The sequence below is a fragment of the Ovis aries genome, chromosome 8, assembly GCF_016772045.2.
Source record: "Ovis aries strain OAR_USU_Benz2616 breed Rambouillet chromosome 8, ARS-UI_Ramb_v3.0, whole genome shotgun sequence".
Classification (NCBI taxonomy): domain Eukaryota; kingdom Metazoa; phylum Chordata; class Mammalia; order Artiodactyla; family Bovidae; genus Ovis; species Ovis aries.
In genome coordinates this window covers 76,585,614-76,606,190 of record NC_056061.1, presented here as the reverse complement: position 1 = coordinate 76,606,190, position 20,577 = coordinate 76,585,614, and the positions used below count along the sequence as shown (strand labels likewise).

General features: G+C 43.4%; 1 protein-coding gene across 3 annotated transcripts in view; it reads right to left on the bottom strand.

Moving 5' to 3' along the window:
• ESR1 (estrogen receptor 1) overlaps positions 1-20,577 on the bottom strand; it is a 402,846-nt gene that overhangs the window by 285,585 nt on the left and 96,684 nt on the right. Inside the window, exons 1-2 of one of the 3 annotated variants that reach the window (XM_027972563.3) lie at positions 3,472-3,588; positions 895-1,418 (exon numbers count right to left, since the gene is read on the bottom strand). In XM_027972563.3, coding sequence (XP_027828364.1) covers positions 895-1,349 — 455 coding nt within the window. In that variant the 5' untranslated portion in view covers positions 1,350-1,418; positions 3,472-3,588. Of the gene's footprint in view, positions 1-894; positions 1,419-1,894; positions 2,048-3,471; positions 3,589-20,577 lie in introns of those variants that run through there. The other 2 variants (XM_042253634.1, XM_042253635.1) reach the window with 2 other exon arrangements.

Genomic DNA, 20,577 nt, shown 5'->3' with positions numbered 1-20,577 from the left:
AGGAAAGTATTTCAAAACACTCGTGCTTCGATGTGGCATGTTTCAAACTCACAGGACACATAAATCTCGGGATGTCAGAAGTCTTCTGCCAGCACTGGGCTCTGACACGGACTCAGTCCGGGTAACTCAGAAATCAGAAAACTCCTTAAGACCCATCCAACTCTAGGGTCTTCTGAGGGGCGCGTTTCAGCCCCGCAGCCCTCCTAGGTGGGACGGGGAGAAAGACGGGCCAGAAATCGCTCCCCGAGGAAATCACCTTTGCCACCACCATCCTCATCATTATCAGAGCGTGCATATTTCCAACCCGAAAATCGAGGAGCAGGGAAATTTGGCAAGCACAGTAAAACAAAATTGTTAAATACTACTACTAATATAAATAAATAACACTGAGCTCAGCGAGTCCCAAACACCTCCAGCCTTAAGTACCAAAGCGGGACCTTTTCTGGGGACTCAAAGCACCTTATGTGTGTTGGCTCTGGGGTGTCCCCCTCCCCAACTAAAAAAACCTCTGCTTTGCACGGTTTTCCAATATTTGTTTAGTTAGGAAGCACACGGGGTTTCAGATCTGCGTATCAAGCAGACATGGGGGCGGGGGGGGGGGGCGGTGGAGAAGGAAAAAAAATTAAAATTAAAAAAAAAAATTTTTTTTTAAGCTGCTGGGCCAGAGAACTTGACTCTCGAGAACACGAGATGCACCCGTGACCCCAGGCCGGGCGGCGCGCTAGCCCTCGGGTCGCGCGGCCCCGGCTCGGGCTGCGGCTGCGGCCGGGCGCCCAGCCCCGCGGCCTGCGGGCCCCGCTCCCTCCGCGCCGCGCGGCCCCTCGCCCCCGCTCCCTCCCGCCGCCCCGCGCGCGGCGACCACCCCGACGGGGCGCGGCGGGCGGCGCGGGTTACCTGTAGTAGGCGGGAGGGCCGGCTTCGCGCACCGCATAGCCGCTCGGCTCGTTCTCCAGGTAATAGGGCACCTGTTGGCCGTGCGGGTGCAGGAAGGGCGAGAGGGGCTGCGGCGGCGGGTGCAGCAGCACCAGCGGGCTCGGAGACACGCTGTTGAGCGGCGGGAAGGCCCCCAGGCCGTTGGCGCCGAACGCCGCCGCCTCGGACCCGGGGCCGTAGGGGAGGCCCGACTGGCCGTAGACGGGCGCGGAGGCGGCGGCCGCGGCGTTGAAGTCGTACGCGGCGCCCTCGGGGTAGTTGTACACGGCGGGCTTGCTGCTGTCCACGTACATCTCGCCCAGGGGCCGCTCCAGGGGGATCTTGAGCTGCGGGCGGTTCAGGGGCTCCAGCTCGTTGGCTTGGATCTGGTGCAGCAGGGCCATGCCGGACGCTTTGGTGTGTAGGGTCATGGTCATGGTGAGCGGCCGCGGGCCGGCGCAGACCGTCTCCCCCCGCGGCAGAGGGCTCAGCAGCCGGCCGGCCACCTGGAAGAAGAGCACAGCCCGCGGTTAGAGGCGGCGCAGCGCATGTCCCGCCGCGACGCGAGCGCCGGCCGGGCCCCGGGGAGCCGGCCCCGTCCCGAGGAGCGCGGCGGCCGCCGGACGCGAGCAAGTGCAGCCCTGCGCGAGCACGCTCTGCCAACTCGCGGGCTCGGGTCTCCAACTTTAAGTACAGCTCTCCCGAGCTCATAGGCATGACAAAGGTGCTGGCCCCCGGCCAGGGGCTGCTGCCTGCCCCTGACGTTGCCTTCAACATCATTCCAGGCGCGCAACTCGTTTTGGAGAGATCCCAAAGAGCAGCTTCCCTGAACTTTACTTTACTTGCCGCTGCTGGATAGAGGCTGGATTTCACGGCAGGAGGGCGGGGGCGCCGAGGGATCTCCTAAAGGTGGCCCGGAGAAGACGGGTTTCAAACCAACTCGGAAGACTCATCCCGGGGCCAGCTTTCTCTAACGTGCTACCTTATGTGCCCCGTGCCAGGCTCCAATCTATCTCTGTTTGTCTCCCGTGCTGTTTGATTCACGCTCCTCGTTGGCTGGAAATACGTAGTGTGTACATAGAATGACCCTGGGGAGGACCACTCTGTAACCGAGATATGGTAGATAGAGTGGGGTGTGCGGTTGCCGATGCAGACAGCTATATTTAGCAGCTGCAGAGACTGATCGCAGGCGTCCGGGGAAAGGGGGCGGAGATTCAAGGTGTGCGTATAGGAAGAGCCGAGTTTTGCCTTCAGGAGAGTGCTACCTGACCTCAGTTTCCCTCGTCTAAAAAATTCTCCCAAAGTGGTCGCCTCCAGCCGCGATCTTCCGAGATTTTCCCAGCCCGCCTTGTCTGTGTTGGACCACAGTACTGTACTTGTGTCCATTAGGAATTCTAATGTGAATGACGATTTACCAAAACCTTTCTGTTAGGAGGACATGGGTCTTCATGCTTTCCACGGACTATGCAACCAGAACTTCAGAAAACTGAATATGAAATGTGACCCTTCCATAAAAAAAAAATAAAAAAAAAACCTGAGGTCATTAACCACATCTTTAGCAATTATGTTGTACTGATGGTCTCAGCAACAAATTTTAAAATCAGCAACAAATTTTGAAAGTCAGTGATGCCTTTCTGTTCCTTTGTACTCCGATTGGACCTTCTTGGTTCACTTGGACTAGGATATGCAGATTCAAATATCCAGATTGAAAAAGAAACAGGAAAAAGTTTGGTACTGAGTTAAAAGTTAAACCTGCTCAAATACATTATATATATATAATATATTAGAATAAATAATATATAATGTATATATATATAATGTGTGTATATAAATATATATTTAAAATTATGGTAAATACACTGTGTACCTATAATCATGGACAGTTTATACTTTTTAATAAACTTCCTTGTCCCCAGTCTAATGAATTCTGATACAACTGATACTTGGTTTTAATTGCTATCCCAAACACTTGACAGGATACCTGACAAAATTTCCATATATAAATGCCAAAGAGGCTATCACTGACAGTAATACCTGGGGATATCTTTATACTAGTAAGTACATAATTCTAATTCTACCTACCTAATTCTTATAAGAACAGACAGAGCATTGGGGGATAATATGTAGATATAACTGATTTACTATGAAGCCAAAACTGAGCTCAGCATCCATAACTAGAATTATAAGCAAAGAAAGGGTTAAAAACACATTAGGCGAATCACAGATATTTCTCTTTATGGCCAGCAACCATTACTTTCCAAAGCAATCTTTTTACAGATGACTTCGTTTCCGTAAATCACACTTTCAATTTTCAAACATCTTAAGGAAAAAAAACCATGCACAAGCACTTCAGAGGACTCTGAAAAATCTGAACCTGCCGAATTCTGTGTAAATTACACAAAGAACCCTACGGGTCCTGAAAGCAGAAGGAGATGCACACACAAACCCAGGGAAAACAGCAAATCCTTATCTCCCTGCTCAGATAACAGACACTGGTCAGAAAGGTGAGTTGCTTTCTCAAAATGCTAAAGCTGCGAAGAGAAATCAAAATAGTCCTACCCTGCTGGATCAAGAGCGCCTTTCCAGAAATGTTCCATGGGCTTGTAGAAGTCAAGGGCTGAGACAGTGAGAAGGAAGGGAAGAATGTGCTCCCGTGTGCCTGTGGCTCCGGGTGTGAGCAAGGCAGAGCATGTGGGGATGTGTTTGCATGTGGGATGGCAGGGAATCGGGAAGCAGCCAGTAGGCAGGGCACTTGGCAGCCCCTCCCGGCAGACAGAGCAGCTGGGCTGCCGCACAGAGCTGGATGAATGGCAGTGGAGAGTGAGGAGAGGCTTGCTGTCTGCTCACAGGGAGCGGGGTGGCACACTCAAGTCAGCGTTATTGGATGGAACCAACACTCCCAAGCCTTTCTGCTCCTTCTCCCTGGAGCCTAGAAAGTGTGCCATGTTGTCTGCTGCCATCCGAGGCAAGAGGGAAAGCAGGCTTGCTGGAAGTCATAGGCTTATGGCTAAAATAGAATGCCAGTCAAAAGTGCGTGGATATCAAGTTTACAAAATGTGACACAGGCGGTTTTTCCTGAAGAATATAATTTAACAATAAAAGCCTTCTGGGATCCACTTGGATCCGATGCCTCCGATGCCTTGCTGGCCCCAGCCCGCCCTGTCCCTCCTCACCATCCCCCTGCCTCTGAACAGACACACTGTTGCCGTGCCTCCCATTGCACCAGGAAACCAGACTTTGGAATAAATGTTTTGGCATTCTAGGGATGTGTTTCCAACTGAAATGTAATATTCCTCCACCTCGTTAACCAAACCCACAAACCTTTCCACGAATAGCTCAGTTGACTGCTTTCAGTAAACATGAAAAAAAATATATCATCAAAATCCCAGAGTAGGAAGATAAGACAAAGGTAGGTGCCTTTGTTTGGCACTGATTTTAGGCTTTCTGGTTGTAGAGGCATTGACCATGGGTAGAGGACCTGTTTCCCAATGATGCCCACATAGAGCCTCCAGGTTCTCAATGTTTCTCTTGACCATGGTACCAACATACAAAGAAAGTGTTCCTAGTGGCCCTTAACCAATGTCTAAGGACATGTGACACCTACTGGAGCCTTTGTTGCCAGACATTAGTCACTGCTTTGGGTATTAAATGGTTCTAATCACAATGCCAGGAGTGGCCAGTCTCTCGCCCTGGTACCTCATGCAGTTAGTGAGAGATTTATGAGTGGTTCTTAAGACCAGTACAAAGAAAGAAGTAAAAAGTTATTTTTAAAAAAGTTACCAAAATGTTAATAATGTCATAATGCAAATAGTATTTTGTGCTTTGAAAGTCCCAAAATATTGCAGTATTAGAGCACAGAACCCTTTGTTGTTGATGGCTGTGAGTATTAACTCCTCCTTTAGGTCAACCGTGGCCATGCATGTACTAGGCCAGTCCCCAATAAAACAAGAATGTGCAAAGAATGGAGAGGAAAGGGAAAGAAGGGGGAGGAAGGAGAGGAAAAAAGGGAAGGAAGAAAGGAGGGAAAGAGGGAGGAAAGGAACTTTGCAACTGTTCTACTTGAACACAGGAAGGATAAGAAGTCTCATTATCTCTTCACAGACTTTGATTATTCTATAACTAACCATCAAAGTTAGTCCCAGATGTCCGATACAGTCAGTTTTCCAGAACACTCTCTTGCCCATATTCTCTTCCTATTCCTGGTAAGAATCATCACCCAGGCTTGATGATGGTGGGTGGGAAAGGACAGCGAACCTTGCCAGTTTTCTTCTAGTGCTTCTGGCAAACAACTTTACAGCCTGGTTCCCTCCTCTACCCTCCCCAGCTGCACAGGCTCACACTCCCCTCCTTGACTTCCTGGCATTTGCTGGGGAATTAGGGTCAAGTCTATTTCTGTAGCTCCCCATCGAGAGCATCTCCAGACCACTTTGCCAACAGTCTCTTGGGCATTGCCTGCTCATTGAAAATGAGTCATCATTCTCCCTTCCCCCAGACATGGGGCTCCTCTCCAACCCCCCAGTCTGTGACTAGCATCATTATCCCTGCAGTCACCCAGGGCACTCCTATAGGCTTTCTGTAGCCTTTGGCACGCCTAAGCATTCTAGCTTTGCCATTTATCCCTTCCCCCGACACTCCTGTGCCCCTCCTGCATTACCCCACCTGGCAAAAGGATCTCTTAGGGACATCTGCCCCCGCACACTTCTTCCTAGATCCTGCTGCTTTATATTTTGTTTTTACAGCTTTGAGACCCATTTTCTCATCAGCTCCATTCTTCACCCAGATCACAGCTTCCTCCAGAGTTCAGGCCTCCCTTTCTTCCCATAATATCTTGTCTAGTGTATCTCCCACTCATGTGTAACCTGTGCTTCATTCAAAGGAAAAAAAAAAAATTGAGGCTCCAAGCACTCAAAGCTTTCCTGATGACATCCCCTCTGCCTAGAACCCCGCTTTGCTGGCTTGTCAGGGGAAGGTCTTTTTTTAAGGTTCAGCCCAAATGCTATCACAACAAAAGTGCCTTCTTTTATTCTTTATTCAAAGGTAATTTCCTCTCCTCTGAACACCAGTGATATTTCATGCATGTGTTACATTCTTCCTTGTGTTAATATATACATTATATATCCCCTTCTGCTCAGAAGTTCCTTGAGGACAAGGTCTGCAAAGAGGTATTTGGGAATTTTCTGAGTCCCTAGCACTGTGCCTAGTCATACTGGGTCACCAAATATTGGCTAATTTATTCATCCAGATACTTAAAAGGATAAAATAATATTATACTTATCTGGATAAACCCTCTCTTAGAAGCTATTTCCCTGTAACGTTCTACCATCTTCAAACTGTTTTTCCTAAATGATTATCTTGGTATACTCATACTGACTGAGGCCATAAAGTCAAAATTTAAATTCATACAATCTTGAGGATTAAGCCTGCAATTCTTGGCAGCATAATTCACGAGAAAGCTCTGAATTTTTAGTTCGTAGCCAGATAATACTGTGACCAAACAAAGTTTCTTCTTTAGCTCCATTAAAAGCTTTTTACATTTACAAAAACATTATTCCTCCAACAGAAACATGAAAGGAAATAAATGTGGAAATATTTCCAAAATAGCTTCCACTCCTAGAAATGGTTCCTTCAGTCTGAGATGTGGAGCTCCAGCTCTGTTCAAACTGATCATTATTTTGATGATAAAAATGCTCTGTTTGGGAGGTTTTTCTGCACATTTATTTGACACCATTTATTTTTCTCTAAAGTAGAAGAAAAAGAATTTCCTGTTAGGTTTCTGCCTTTAAAAATGGTTCATACTATTTAAGGACTTTTGATTAGGTCCTAGATTTTTTTTTTCAACTGACATTTGATTTTTGTCTTATGAGGTAAATTTGATATGCAGGGAAATGCACATATCTTGTGTGTACAAGCTTGAGTTTGGACATGTGCACATGACAACTGTCTCAATGAAATCATACAGTATTTCCATTACTCAAGAAATTTCACTTGATGCCCTGTTCTAGCCAACATGCAACCCCTCCAGGCAACCACTGCTATGATTGCTATCATCATAGATTTATTTTGCCTTCTGGACCGTGACTTCTTTCATATTGGAGCACATAATATACCCCGTTTCCATCCACGGGCACAACAGTGCGATGCTGGGCACACAGCATTGTAAGGGCATCAAGGCACATAGCTATCCTCTCAGTCAGACCCCTCTCCCTGGGGTCAGCTCCCTCAAGACCCCAGAATTTTACTTACTCTCTATTCAGGGACCTTTTTCACTAAAACAGACTTTCCTTGACCAGGTGTTACATAAGCCTGCCAAGATACGAGTTAATGATGAGGAGCCAAATGAAATCAGGATTCTTTACCATGTTCTTAAACAGCGCATCTAAATTATTTTTTAATTTATTAATTTTTAAGCCTAGAATCAAATCCCAAATCCTAATTCTCATAAAAGTCAGGACCTCAGATGCAATTCCCTGTCTTTCTACCCAGAACTCAATGGGCTAGTTTGGATTTTTGGTTGTCAGGCAGAATGGCTGCTCTTTATTGTGAATCAATGAGTGGTTCAGATTTAATTCACCAGCTTAAAAGAATTTAGTAATTTTTCATGTTACATTTTTTAGATAACTGTTAATGTAATTTAACTATAAGAGATGTAGCATAAGACAGTTGAGAAGGTACTTTCTCTATAAGTGCTATGAGTGATGAAAGAATTCCAATTATTTCAATTACTATTATACTGCGCCCCTCTCCCTCCCTTTATCTATTGTTTACTTGAGGAATCTCATTGCCAAAGTAGGGTATTACTTCTCTGTGGAGAGCAATATTCAGATTGTGCCTAAATTCAAGTTGATTCAAATAGTAACATGCGCTGTTAAGGAGGACCTTTATAGACACACACACACATCAAGTAATCGAAAACCTGGCAAAATTTCAGAATCAGCCTTAGTCAAGTGGTTTTTTAAAAGGGGGGTGATTTTTGCATTTTGAATCTTTTCAGGTCTTCCTTCCTATTTTGTTACCACACTCATCTGGATAACCAGCTCCCTCAGGACCCAGGATCCCAGGCTACCCATGCTAACCAGTGGACTCTCTCCCCCATCTCCCAAGACCCTCAGTTACAATCCGACTGTCTCAAAGGAGTGATATATTTATTGAACATGCCAAAGAATAATTCATTGATTCAGTTCACTCAAAAAAATACTGATTACCTACTATTTACCAGGACCATTGCTAGATGTTGGGTCCTGTCTTAGACAGCTCAGGCTGCCGTAACAAAAGACCATAGACCTTATGGCTTAAACAACAGGAGTCAATTTTCGCACGGGGCTGGTCACCAGAAGTCCAATATCAGAATGCCACCTTCATCGAGTCTACTGAAGACCTACTTTCTGGCTTTCAGACAGGGGCCTTCTCCCTGTGTTCACCCCTGGTGGGCAGAGCTCTCTCTTCTCAGAAGGCCACAGTCCTGTTGGATGAGGGTTCCACCCATGACCTCATTTAACCTTTATTACTCCCTGAAGATTCTGTCTCTAGATACCATCACGGGGGAGGTTAGGGCTTCACCATACGAATGTAGGGAGGACGCCATTAAGTCCACAGGCACCACCCAAACATAAACAACAAATGTCTGTGCCTTCAAAGAGCTTACTTCTAAGGGCCTTTGTATTTAGTCCTGCTGTAATGGGCCCTTCCTACTCAGCCTCCCATAGGAGAATCCCTGCCTCTGTCTGCCCACAGTTGTTGGTATTCCTCTGGGTTCAGCTCCAGGCCCCCTTGGCCCCTCTGTACTTCTCCCTTTCCAGGGTCTCCACCACTCCCAGGGTTCTAAGTTTCATCTGTACATTGAAGCCTTTAAAATAGAAATCTCCAAACATGAACCCCCCTCCCACCTCCCTCCCCATAACATCTCTCTGGGTCATCACCGTGCACCAGCCCCAAGCATGCTGTATCCTGCATTGGACATAGACTGGTGATTCGATTCTTACATGATAGTATACATGTTTCAATGCCATTCTCCCAAATCATCCCACCCTCTCCCTCTCCCTCTGGGTTCATGTTTGGGAACGCATGTACACCCGTGGTGGATTCATGTCAATGTATGGCAAAACCAATACAGTATTGTAAAGTAAAATAAAGTAAAAATAAAAATTTTAAAAAATAAATAAATAAATAAAATAGAAATCTCCAACCAAAAGGTCTCTGCTGGCCAGGAGCCATTCCAGATACCTCTTAGACATTTTTACTTGCATGTTCATTCATTCAATAAAGACTTCTTAAGCACCTACTATGTGCTCACCATTTGCAACTCACTTTGTCCAAAATTGCTGTTTCTTTTCCCCAGACCTACTCCTCCCTCTGTTTCCTGTCTCAGCAGACAGCATTGCTATTCATGTAATTGTGCAAGCCACAAACATCCAGCCTTCAGCCTTGACCTGCCTGTGTTTAATCTCCCACAAATCTTTTTTTATTTCTGTCTCCTTGATCTCTTTTGAATCAATTGCATTTTCTTGCCGTTATTATTTTCAGGCCACTATCTTCTCTCCCAAGATATGCCTCCAGACTTTTTCTTCCACTGTCCATTCACCATACTATAGAAAGAGTAATCTATCTCGAGAGCAATGGAACTTGAATTATTATTATTCTTTCTCCAGAGTTGTATCCCACAGAAATTGTGCTCCTGCCATACTGAATTATTTTCCAGTTTCTGACTCTCTCAACTCTGTCTGAATCTAAATATTCATATTTTTGATTCATCCTACCTGGAATCTTCCTCCTATTCCTTTTCATCTGACTTACTCCTATGCATCCTTTAAGTCTCCCTTCGGATATCACAGCCACCAGGAAGCCTTCCTTGATTTTCTACTGTGTGCCTGACTGTGAATGCCCATTGCTCCCTAAAAATCCCTGGTCATTGCTCTTATAATGCTGTTGGAATTTCCTGTGTATTTCTCTGTATCCTCCCCCTGACCTATAAATTTTTAAAAGGCACACAGGGACTGTCTTTTTCCAAATCATGAGCCCATTGCTTAGTAAATTTCTGATGAATATTTGGCCCCAATAAATACTATTTGAATAATGAACGTTTAAACCTCTCCCTGATATCACATTTGCTTTGCCAGCTCAATTCCTCAATAACTTAATTCCAAAGAACTGATTATAAGGGCTAGAATTCAGAACTAGAGCTTAGATAAGAATCTGGAAGCAGATTCATATTTTCTAGAACAACTCAGATTTCTTATCTTATATACATAGGATATTCGAATTAATGGCCCCTTTATGGGTTGTCAAGTCCAAACCTGAATTGTCTCCATAAAGAAAGATCATTTTTGTTGAATGTCTAGTCCAGAACAACTGAACTAGAATCTGGATCTCCATCCTACCCCACCCCTATTCTCTTCGTGTAGATAGTGCCTTCTTTCTTTTTATGTGGGCTGTGATCTGCATAATCAAATTAAGATGTAATCTTAGTGGCTCAGTGGGCTATTCTTAGAGTCTTAAAATTTTCCAACTCTGGAAAACACAGCAAGATTGCTTCACATTCTCAAATCACTGATAAAGAAATGAGGAGAAGAGCTTGAGAATGTAAGCTTAAAATATTGAAACAACTTGTGTCCAGAGAAATAACTTGCCTTATGAAACATAAAGAAATGACTTCCCATGCATTACTCTTAGAATAGAGTTTATTACGGTCTGACCCTGATACCTATTAATATATCTATCTTTTGAATCAAACTCTCTAGCTGGAGACAAACTTTATATCCTTTCTGTATCTTCTAAATTGTACAAACTTACAAATAGAGCATCTTTAACCTAAAAAATGCTTTCCTGTATTTGACACATTCCAATTTCAAAGAGAATCTAATTTGAAAGACATTCAAGTACCTTTCCATTTTGCTGTCATACTCATCAGGGAAATTATATTATGATACAAAAGTGCTCACCTTCCTAAAAACCAAAGCTTCTTAAAAGAACTGGAAAAATTGTTGGGAATAACGTTATAAACACTAGAGTCAGAAAAATATAGTGGCAAACTTTTGGTTGATTCTCAAATACAGATATAACTTTTTGTGACACTTTTCAGCAACTTTTGTACATAAATGTGAATAAAAAAATAATTCCACAAACTTTTATGCCAAATACTTATGAACAGCTAAAATGTACAAATTGTCTTTTTCTTCCCATGTTCTCCATCCTGCCCTTCTCAATTTTCTGTCCTTAAAACATCTACCTCTTCCCTATCTGCTATCAAGCCTGCCTCTTCTCTGAGACCAGCCCTAGTCAACATGGATTAGACCCAGAATTCTAATCAGAATTCAGGGAAAAAAAAAAAAATCCTGCCCAGTCATTCTGTTCTCTCCCATCTGTGGTATGTGTCCTCAACTCCCTTGCCTCCCCTTTTAACAGTCCCAGTCACAACACTCCAACACAAGCTTCTCGGACCTTGATTTGGGGCAGGGTGCTGAGAGTTCAAGTTGCACAACTGTCCACTCTCCCAACCCCATCTCATCCAAATTCTAGTTTGTTCCAAGCCTTAACTTCAGCCTGCAGTTTATAGGAATGTATCTGATTGAACTAATTTCCACTCTCACTTCACATGCAAGTATTTGAATTTTTTTAAGTGGGAAATCCTATTAAACTAGAGAAATCTCTACTTGTAGAATTGCAAAAGGGCCTGGGAGGAGGTATCTGTAAGTAAAGCACATCCTGCCCTTTACTTTCTCAAGACTTTCAAAAATTCCAAACTATCTCCTGATTAACCCTCAGGGTGCCCGAATGAACTGTTCTTCTTCACATTTCAACAAGGATATGTCCTTATTCTCACCTGGATGGTCTTTGTTTTTGTGTAAGCAATGAATGATCTGTAATAAACAAGCTCCACACAGCGCCCGGGAGCTAAGTTGTGGCTCTCATAGGATATGTTCCATTGCAGTTACTTCCCAAAGAAAAACTGAAGGTGAAACTATTCCAAATACCTAAAATTTACTCCCTCAGTACATTGAGATGCTAGAGGCAGAAGACCATAAAAAGCAATAAAGTCATTTTGTGAATGCTTGTGTGAAACATGGAAAAATTTAGGTCTAGCAGTCCCCTTCCCATTGGTTTCTCTTTCATGTAGAATGTGATCTTTGACTCTTTCTGACGTGGTAATTTAGCTTTTTCAGAATGGGCGTAAGAAAAATTAAACTAAATATAGCTCTTGCTCATGAATCTGGACATGCTTATTCTTGAAAATAAATGCTGCATTCATTCAGATGAATGTTTCCCAATCAGCCCAAATTCACCCTTCACTCTATACTTAACATACTTTTCCATCTCTGCCCACCAGCCCGATTACCATTTTGGGTAATCTAGCATTTGCTGACTGGTCAGTTGCAACTCCAGTTTCAAACTCTTCACATTGTTTAAAGAAGTTTTTGTAGAAACTCAACCAGAATCTCATGACTCTGAGCCTGTAGTGGCCTCACAATGGCTATAATAGCTTTGTGTATGTTCTTGGAAGTTTCATCATCTGCCACCCCACGCCCCCGCCCCACCTCCCCCCACTTTGTCTGTATGTGGGGAGGAAAGAGGTTGGCAAAAGAAATCAGATTGCCTTAGCCTTTCTGTAAGCTTGGCTGTTGGAAGGGTGGGGATTATTTCTGTTCACAGTGGGCTAGTGCAGTATGAGCTGATACTCAGCTTTGGAGACTTTTCTTTCGGATTGGTTTGACTACAATGAAGATATCCCCAAACAGCCTTTCTCTAGAGTTGATTTCTTTATTGATATCTTACTGGAAGCCTAAGGTAAAGCCTGATGCCTGTTCATTGAGCATCTAGCATGTGCTTTACAGGTATTATTTTATTTAAAATTTGTTTTTCCTTTATTTTTGAGTATGTCATGGAGTCGATGTTTTAATCTTCAATAGATATTTCCATAACAATTTTGAAAGAATCTCCTCCCACCCCTGTGTGCCACCTGTCAATTTCCCCTTTCCAGAGGCAACAGGTGTTACCTGTTTTTAAAAGACTCCTTCCAAAGATATTCCATGCATATAGAACACACATATTTCCACATCCTTTTTTAAAAAATAGTAACACGTACTCCATTTTGTATCAACGTTTGTTTTCATTAACAATATATCTCTCTGTTTTGCTATGTAAATATATCCCTCATTTGTATGGCTGCATAATATTCCATTGTGTAAAAGAATCATAATTTATTTTGCCAGTTCCCCATTCCAGGGCAATTAATTTGTCCCTAGTCTTTTGCAATTGTCAACAATGTTACAATTAATAATCTTGTACATAAGTCAATTCTTATAGGATTAATATGCACATTATTCATCTTAGCTTGTGTGTGGTTAGTTGCTAAGTCATGTACGACCCCTTGCAACTCCATGGACTGTGCCCCACAAGCTCTTCTGCCCACGGGGTTTTCCAGGCAAGAATACTGGAGCAGGCTGCTATTCCCCTCTCCAGAGGATCGTCCCAACCCAGGAATAAAACCCACATCTCCAGCACTGGCAGGCAGATTATGTACCACTGAGCCACCTGGGAAGCCTGGAAGCAACATTTTAGTAGGTGTTGCCTAAATGCCCTCTATATAAGTGGTTGAACTCCTATACCCTCACATATATGATGGATCTTTGAACTTTTCATATTTCTCAAAATATCTCTGTTCAGTTTTAATTCGCACTTTTTTACTATGAGTGAGGGTGAGCATCTTTTCATATGTTTTAGTCTGAATATTAGGTTGACCACTCAGAGGCTGAGTGAATTTGGATGAATTAAAGTTTTTGAGATCAAAGAATCATTGCAAGATTAAATGCAATGATGCAGGAAATGCATGTTGTTCTTGCCAGCTTCCACCACTATTTTTCCAGTAGTTGACAACTATAGGGGCCCCAGAAATAAAAGCTAATGATGTATTAGAAGTAATAGAAAGCATAATAAAAGCCAGGGTTGTGGTACCAGAAGGTATTAGATGAAATAAAGAGCTGTTGTTGAAGCCTTCCTTGCTTATTGCCATTCCAAAATGACAGTTTGCTTAGCACAACCTCATTGAAATTGGGCGCAAATCAGGACTGCTTCCCTGAGGATGAAAAATAATTCTGCATAGTGGCACCTTAGGTGTGGAATAGAACATTAACACCAGAAGCAAGCTATGTAAACTTGAAAAACAGAGACTCACTTATGAATCCAGTGTGTTTGAGGAATGAATTGTTGAAATGCCAGTTTTAACTGTTTTACAGTGTTTTCAGACTCATTGCTGAAACCACCTTCTACTGCTCCCATGGAGGCATTGTACAGACAAGTAAATACTCCTCATCAAATTTTAAACCTCGGTAAATAAGTGGTAGATTGTTGACAAAATCTTGGCTGCCATGACAGGAGAAGGACTGTGGCTTTCACAAAAATAAAAAGAAATATTTTGAAGTACTGTAAATATCAGGTATGAAGATGCTTTGATATACAGCTATAATGCTTGCAACTCAAATGGCAATGTGTCCACAGTCTAATTTGAAATCCCTTTATGTACAGATTATCAATTAAGTTCAAACCACAAACCACCCATTTTTTAAACCATGTTGTGGTCTTGCCAATTCAACAAATACAACCAGCAAATCTGAAGAATGTGGGTCCCAATAAAAGACAGGAAAACAGGAATACATTGTGACCTTCAATGTATTTTTAATGAAAAAAAAAGAGGTTTTATATTTATGACTAATTTTTCATTTTTGCAAAAGAAGCCAAATAGTTATTTTTACATTAGAAGAAAACTCTATTGCTATGTATTCATAAGCTTTCTGATCCATCACATAAATGTCAAAGGAGGTTTGATATGACTTCTTTCCACAGTCAAATATACTCTATTCCCAATTTTTAGAAATCAATTAAAAGATGATTAAACAGCCTAGCATTAAAGATAACATTGTATTCCCCTGCTGCTGCTGCTGCTGCTGCTGCTGCTGCTGCTGCTGCTGCTGCTAAGTCACTTCAGTCATGTCTGACTCTGTGTGACCCCACAGACAGCAGCCCACCAGGCTCGCTGTCCCCAGGATTCTCCAGGCAAGAACACTGGAGTGGGTTGCCATTTCCTTCTCCAATGCATGAAAGTGAAAAGTGAAAGTGAAGTCGCTCAGTCATGTCCGACTCCGCGCGACCCCATGGACTGCAGCCTACCAGGCTCCTCCATCCATGGGATTTTCCAGGCAAGAGTACTGGAGTGGGGTGCCATTGTATTCCCCTAATATTTTTTAAATGTGTTTTTATCTCATAAGTACATGATCTAAAATTAACATCTGAACCAGATCTAATTCTTCACGGGGAATAGGTAGCTGACCTGCTATTACAGGATTTGTCTCTTTGAATTACACATATTTTTTCTGTTTGTGTTTCTTACTAGATGTTGAGAAGCTTATGAGTCCTTTGCTTACCACCTGGCACATATTTCCTGCTCATTTTATATATATTGGAAGAGAATACATGAATAAATGAATTAATTAACTCAACCTTCAAAAAACTAGATTCATGGGATCTGATCATGGCAAATAGATGGGGAAGCAATGGAAACAGTGACAGACTTTATTTTCTTAGGCTCCAGAATCACTGTGGTCAGTGACTGCAGCCATGAAATTGAAAGATGCTTGCTCCTTGGAAGAAAAGCTATGACAAACCTAGACAGCAAAGACACTCCTTCTACAGAGAAATGGGTAAAGAAGATGTGGTCCATTTACACAGTGCAGACTCAGCCATTAAAAAGCATGAAATAATCCCGTTCGCAGCAACATGAATGTGTCTGGAGATTGTTATAGTAAGTGAAGTAAGTCAGAGAAAGACAAATATCATACAATATCGCTTATTTGTGGATCCAAAAACAAATGATGCAAATGAACTCATTTACAAAACAGAAACTGACAGACACAGAAAATGGATTTTTGGTTATCAGGAATGAAGGGTTGGGGTGAGAAGAATAGACTGGGAGTTTGGGATTGCCATATACACATTAACAGATAATCAACAAGGAACTATTATATAGCAGATAGCACAGGGAACTGCTTAATGTTCTGTAATAACCTAAATAGAAAAAGAATTTGAAAAAGAATAGATATGTGCATAACAATCACTTTGCAGCACATTTGAAACTAACACAACATTGTAGATCAACTATAGTCCAATATAAAGCAAAAGTTTTTCTTATAAAAAAAAACAGAGATATCACTTTGCCGACAAGGACTCACATAGTCAAAGCTATGGTTTTTCCAGTAGTCGTGTATGGATGGAGAAGGAAATAGCAACCCACTCCAGTTTTCTTGCCTGGAGAATCTTGCCTGGACAGAGGAGCCTGGCGGGCTTCAGTCTTTGAACTGCAGGAGTCGGACAAGACTGAGCAACTGAGCACATTTATGGATGTTGAGAGTTGGACCATAAAGAAGGCTGAGTGCTGAAGAATTGATGCTTTTAAACTGTGGTGTTGAAGAAAACTCTTGAGAGTCCCTTGGATTGCAAGGAGATCAAACCAGAGATCAAACTTTAAAGAAATCAAGCCTGAATGTTCATTTAAAGGACTGATGCTGAAGCTGAAGCTGAAGCTGAATCTCCAATACTTTGGCCACCTGATGTCAAGAGCTGACTCAGTGGAAAAGACCCTAATGCTGGGAAAGATTGAAGGCAGGAGGAAGAGGGAACGACAGAGGAGGAGATGGCTGGATGGCATCGCTGACTCAATGGACGTGAGTTCTAGCAGACTCCAGGAGATGATGAAGGACAGGGAAGCTTGATGTGCTACAGTCTATGGGGTTGTGAAGGGTCGGACACGACTGAGCAACTGCATAACAACAAGCCTGCTGTTTTGAGTTATACAGCATTGTTGTTATTGTTCAGCTGCTAACTTGTGTCTGATTCTTTGGGACTCTATGGACTGCAGCATGCCAGGCTTTCCTGTCCTTCACCATCCCCCAGAGTTTGCTCAAACTCATATCCATTGAGTTGATAATGCCATCCAACCATCTTGTCCTCTGTCACCCCCTTCTCCTCCTGCCTTCAATCATTTGCAGTCAGGGTCTTTTCCAATGAGTCAGCTCTTCACATCAGGTGGCCAAAGTATTGGAGCTTCAGCTTCAGCATCAGTCCTTCCAATGAATATTCAGGATTGATTTTCCTTAGGATTGACAGGTTTGATCTCCTTGCAGTCCAAGGGACTCTCAAGAGTCTTCTCCAACACCACAGTTCAAAAGCATCAATTCTTCGGCACTCAGCCTTCTTTGTGGCCCAACTCTCACATCTGTACATGACTGCAGGAAAAACCATAGCTTTGACTATACAGCATTGACCAGATGTTTCTTACTATCTGAAATATAGAACAATATCTCTGCCTCAAGAAGTATAGGGTGAGATGAGATGTTCTGATCGACAGATGCCCTGGAAACCACATGTCTTCAAGTGTCCCCACCCTGCCTTACAGCTCAGGAAAGGCTCTTTGTGGTAGCTGCACTGAGTCACTTCTGAGATCTTTGCATCTCAGCCCAGTCCACCATGGCCTTCTCTTAATGACCTTCAGGATCTCTGTAACAACGTGGCCCAGGGACCCCAGGTCCACCACACTGCTGACAAAGTCAAGAGGAATAAACAGAATGCCTCTGAGGCCCGCCAGTACCGTATACACAGCAGAAGACCAGCTGGCTTTCTCTATGCATGACCAGAAGCAACTGTTCTACTCAATCACCATAAATCCTCATGATCATAAATAGCAGTTATTATTAATGGTCCTTTTGGGAAATCTCATGATATCCAACTCTATACTGTCTTTTATTTGAGTCCAGAAATTCCAACTATAAGGCCAATTTTGCCAAACAATGTTAGATATTCCTTGAAGGTGGAGATTAAGTTCAGGAATCAAGTCAGGATGACACGATGGAGACCCTGGGTGATACAAAGTCTGACCTCATTAATTCAGTCTCTTTATTAACTGAATTAAGTGATTGGATGGTCAGTAGATTAGAAAAAACTGCCCCATGTTTATCTGGTTAAATGTATCTGGTTTCCCTTGCAGTTCAGCTGGTAAAGAATCTGCCTGCAGTGTGGGAGACCTGGGTTGGATCCCTGGATTGGGAAGATCCCCTGGAGAAGGAAAAGGCTACCCACTCCACTATTCTGGCCTGGAGAATTCTATGGACTGTATAGTCCCTGGGGTCACAAAGAGTCAGACATGACTGAGCAACTTTCACTTTTAGTTTTCACTTTTATGCGTATATCTACAAACAAAATGTTAAAATGGAGCTGTTTAGTCCCAGAGTTGAGCCAAGCTCCGTAAATAATAGATGGCTCAATCCAACAGCAAGTTTAAGTCACCAAGCAGTGTTTGGTAAAACAAAGCCGTTAGCAAAGAGGATTTTACTCTTTCCTATCACACATCAAGAGTATGAAAGGAGTCAAGAAAAGGGAGAATTTGGGGAGAAAGTGGTTTGCTGTGCCTCCCCCTCAAGTGGAAGAGGTAGAATGTGTCCACCCTCATCTTAAGCCCAAGGAAAGCAGCCTTAACAGTCTTAAGAAGATTCAACAAACTACTTCCCTGGTGGTCCAGTGGCTAAGGCTTTGCTTTCCATTAGCACCTGGTCAGGAAGCTAAGATCCTACATGCCTCCTGGCCCCAAAACCAAAACATAAAAGAGAAGCAATATTGTAATAAATTCAACAAAGACTTTAAAAATGGCCCACATCAGAAAAACCTTAAAAAAAAAAAAAGATTAGATAAGTATCTCTTGAGAATTGGCAGACAAAATGGCCTCATGTGTCTAATCCACTGGAAATCTTAGGGATAAAGACCTTGGCTCACTGCTCTGATAGCAAGCAAGGAAAGCGGGCTGTGTTGGGACTGGGCTGTGCTCCCAAAGTCTATGGAGGCAAAGGTGGAGCTAATATGGGCAACAGGCAGGAGAGAACCACTTGCAGCTTCAATTTGTATCTAGCCCATGAGAAATGCCTAAAGAGAAGTGACCTCAGAAACAAGAGCAATGCTGATTCCCAAGGCTGAGGGGGAACCATCTGTTACCCGCCAGAGGATGTGACCTTACCTGCATGGAAGGATCCACAGGTGAGAGGTCCCCAGAACTGGGGTACAGGGTGTGAATCAGAAGCACCATACACGAGCTTCAAACACCTGCCAGATCCAGAAATCACAATCCCAGCTCACAACAGTATTTTCTGGCCCTTTCCTCTGCTTCCACCTACCCCTTTCAACCTTGAAAGTGGGAGTGTTAGCTGCTCAGTCGTATCTGACTCTTGGCAACCCCATGGACTTGTAACCCACCAAGCTCTAACAGAGATGGTAATACCAGACCACCCGACCTATATGCAGGTCAGGAAGCAACAGTTAGAACTGGACATGGAACAACAGACTGGTTCCAAATAGGAAAAGGAGTACGTCAAGGCTGTATATTGTCACCCTGCTTATTTAACTTATATGCAGAGTACATCATGAAAAACGCTGTGCTAGAAGAAACACAAGCTGGAATCAAGATTGCCAGGAGAAATATCAATAACCTCAGGTATGCAGATGACACCACCCTGATGGCAGAAAGTGAAAAAGAACTAAAAAGCCTCTTGATGACAGTGAAAGAGGAGAGTGAAAAAGTTGGCTTAAAGCTCAACACTCAGAAAACGAAGATCATGGCATCTGGTCCCATCACTTCATGGGAAATAGCTGGGGAAACAGTGGAAATAGTGTCAGACTTTATTTTGGGGGGCTCTAAAATCACTGCAGACGGTGACTGCAGCCATGAAATTAAAAGACGCTTACTCCTTGGAAGAAAAGTTATGATCAACCTAGATAGCATATTCAAAAGCAGAGACATTATTTGCCAACAAAGATCCGTCTAGTCAAGGCTATGGTTTTTCCAGTAGTCACGTATGGATGTGAGAGTTGGACTATGAAGAAGGCTGAGCATCGAAGAATTGATGCTTTTGAACTGTGGTGTTGGAGAAGGCTCTTGAGAGTCGCTTGGACTGCAAGGAGATCCAACCAGGCCATTCTGAAGGAGATCAACCCTGGGATTTCTTTGGAAGGAATGATGCTAAAGCTGAAACTCCAGTACTTTGGCCACCTCATGCGAAGAGTTGACTCATTGGAAAAGACCCTGATGCTGGGAGCAATTGGGGGCAGGAGGAGAAGGGGACCACAGAGGATGAGATGGCTGGATAGCATCACTGACTCGATGGACATGAGTCTCAGTGAACTCCAGGAGTTGGTGATGGACAAGGAGGCTTGGCGTGCTGCAATTCATGGGGTCACAAAGAGTCGGACACGACTGAGCAGCTGAACTGAACTGAACTGAACTGAAGCTCTTCTGTCCATGGAATTCTCCAAGCAAGAATACTGGAGTGGGTTTCCAGTCCCTTCTCCAGGGCGTCTTCCCAACCCAGGGTTCAAAGCTGGGTCTCCTGCATTGCAGGCAGATCTTTATTATCTGAGCCACTAGGGAAGCCCTTCAACCCTAGAGAGATCAGAGATTCAACTGGCAAACAGCACAAAGACATATAATGTAAAGAAGGAAAAAGAAGCCAACTGCCCTTTATCCCACTGCGCATAGCAAACTTGTTTGAGCATGAACTGGGGAAAGGGAGGAGATGGAATATTACGTGAAACTCACGTGATTTGACATTCACATGGGAGTCTTTCTCAACAGTTAGCTAG